Genomic DNA, 344 nt, shown 5'->3' with positions numbered 1-344 from the left:
GAGGTAGAGGGACCAGATCAGGGTGGGGCCGCTGTATGGGTGGGTGTGCTCTCGCACCAGCCGGAGGGCCGTGGGTAGGAGGGAGTCCGAGGGCCGCTTCGTGGGGGCCTTGTCCTGCGAACGAGGGGAGATAGTGAGGTGGGGCAAAATGCCAGGGGTCCCCACCCCCACCGGGGTTAAAGAGCTGACTTTCCCTGCTCGAGAAATGGGGGGAAAGGTGCTAGAACTGCTGGGCTTCAGATTCAGGTAGGCAGCAATGCTCCCCTCTTGAGAGCCAGTTTGGTGTCGTGGTGAAGTGCGCGGACTCTAATCTGGGAGAACCGGGTTTGATTCCCCACTCCTCA

The 344-nt window shown here is 61.3% G+C and overlaps 1 protein-coding gene across 1 annotated transcript in view; it reads right to left on the bottom strand.

Moving 5' to 3' along the window:
• Positions 1-3: 3 nt before the first annotated feature.
• LMF2 (lipase maturation factor 2) overlaps positions 4-344 on the bottom strand; it is a gene marked incomplete at its 3' end in the record, with an annotated part of 47,349 nt that continues 47,008 nt past the window's right edge. The window contains exon 14 of the mRNA XM_015407859.1: positions 4-114. Coding sequence (XP_015263345.1) covers positions 4-114 — 111 coding nt within the window. The remainder of the gene's footprint in view (positions 115-344) is intronic.

The sequence above is a fragment of the Gekko japonicus genome, unplaced genomic scaffold (genome assembly GCF_001447785.1).
Source record: "Gekko japonicus isolate JY-2015 unplaced genomic scaffold, Gekko_japonicus_V1.1 scaffold3528, whole genome shotgun sequence".
Lineage (NCBI taxonomy): Eukaryota > Metazoa > Chordata > Lepidosauria > Squamata > Gekkonidae > Gekko > Gekko japonicus.
The sequence above is the reverse complement of the archived record's forward strand: the minus strand, read 5'-3'. Positions and strand labels throughout refer to the sequence as shown.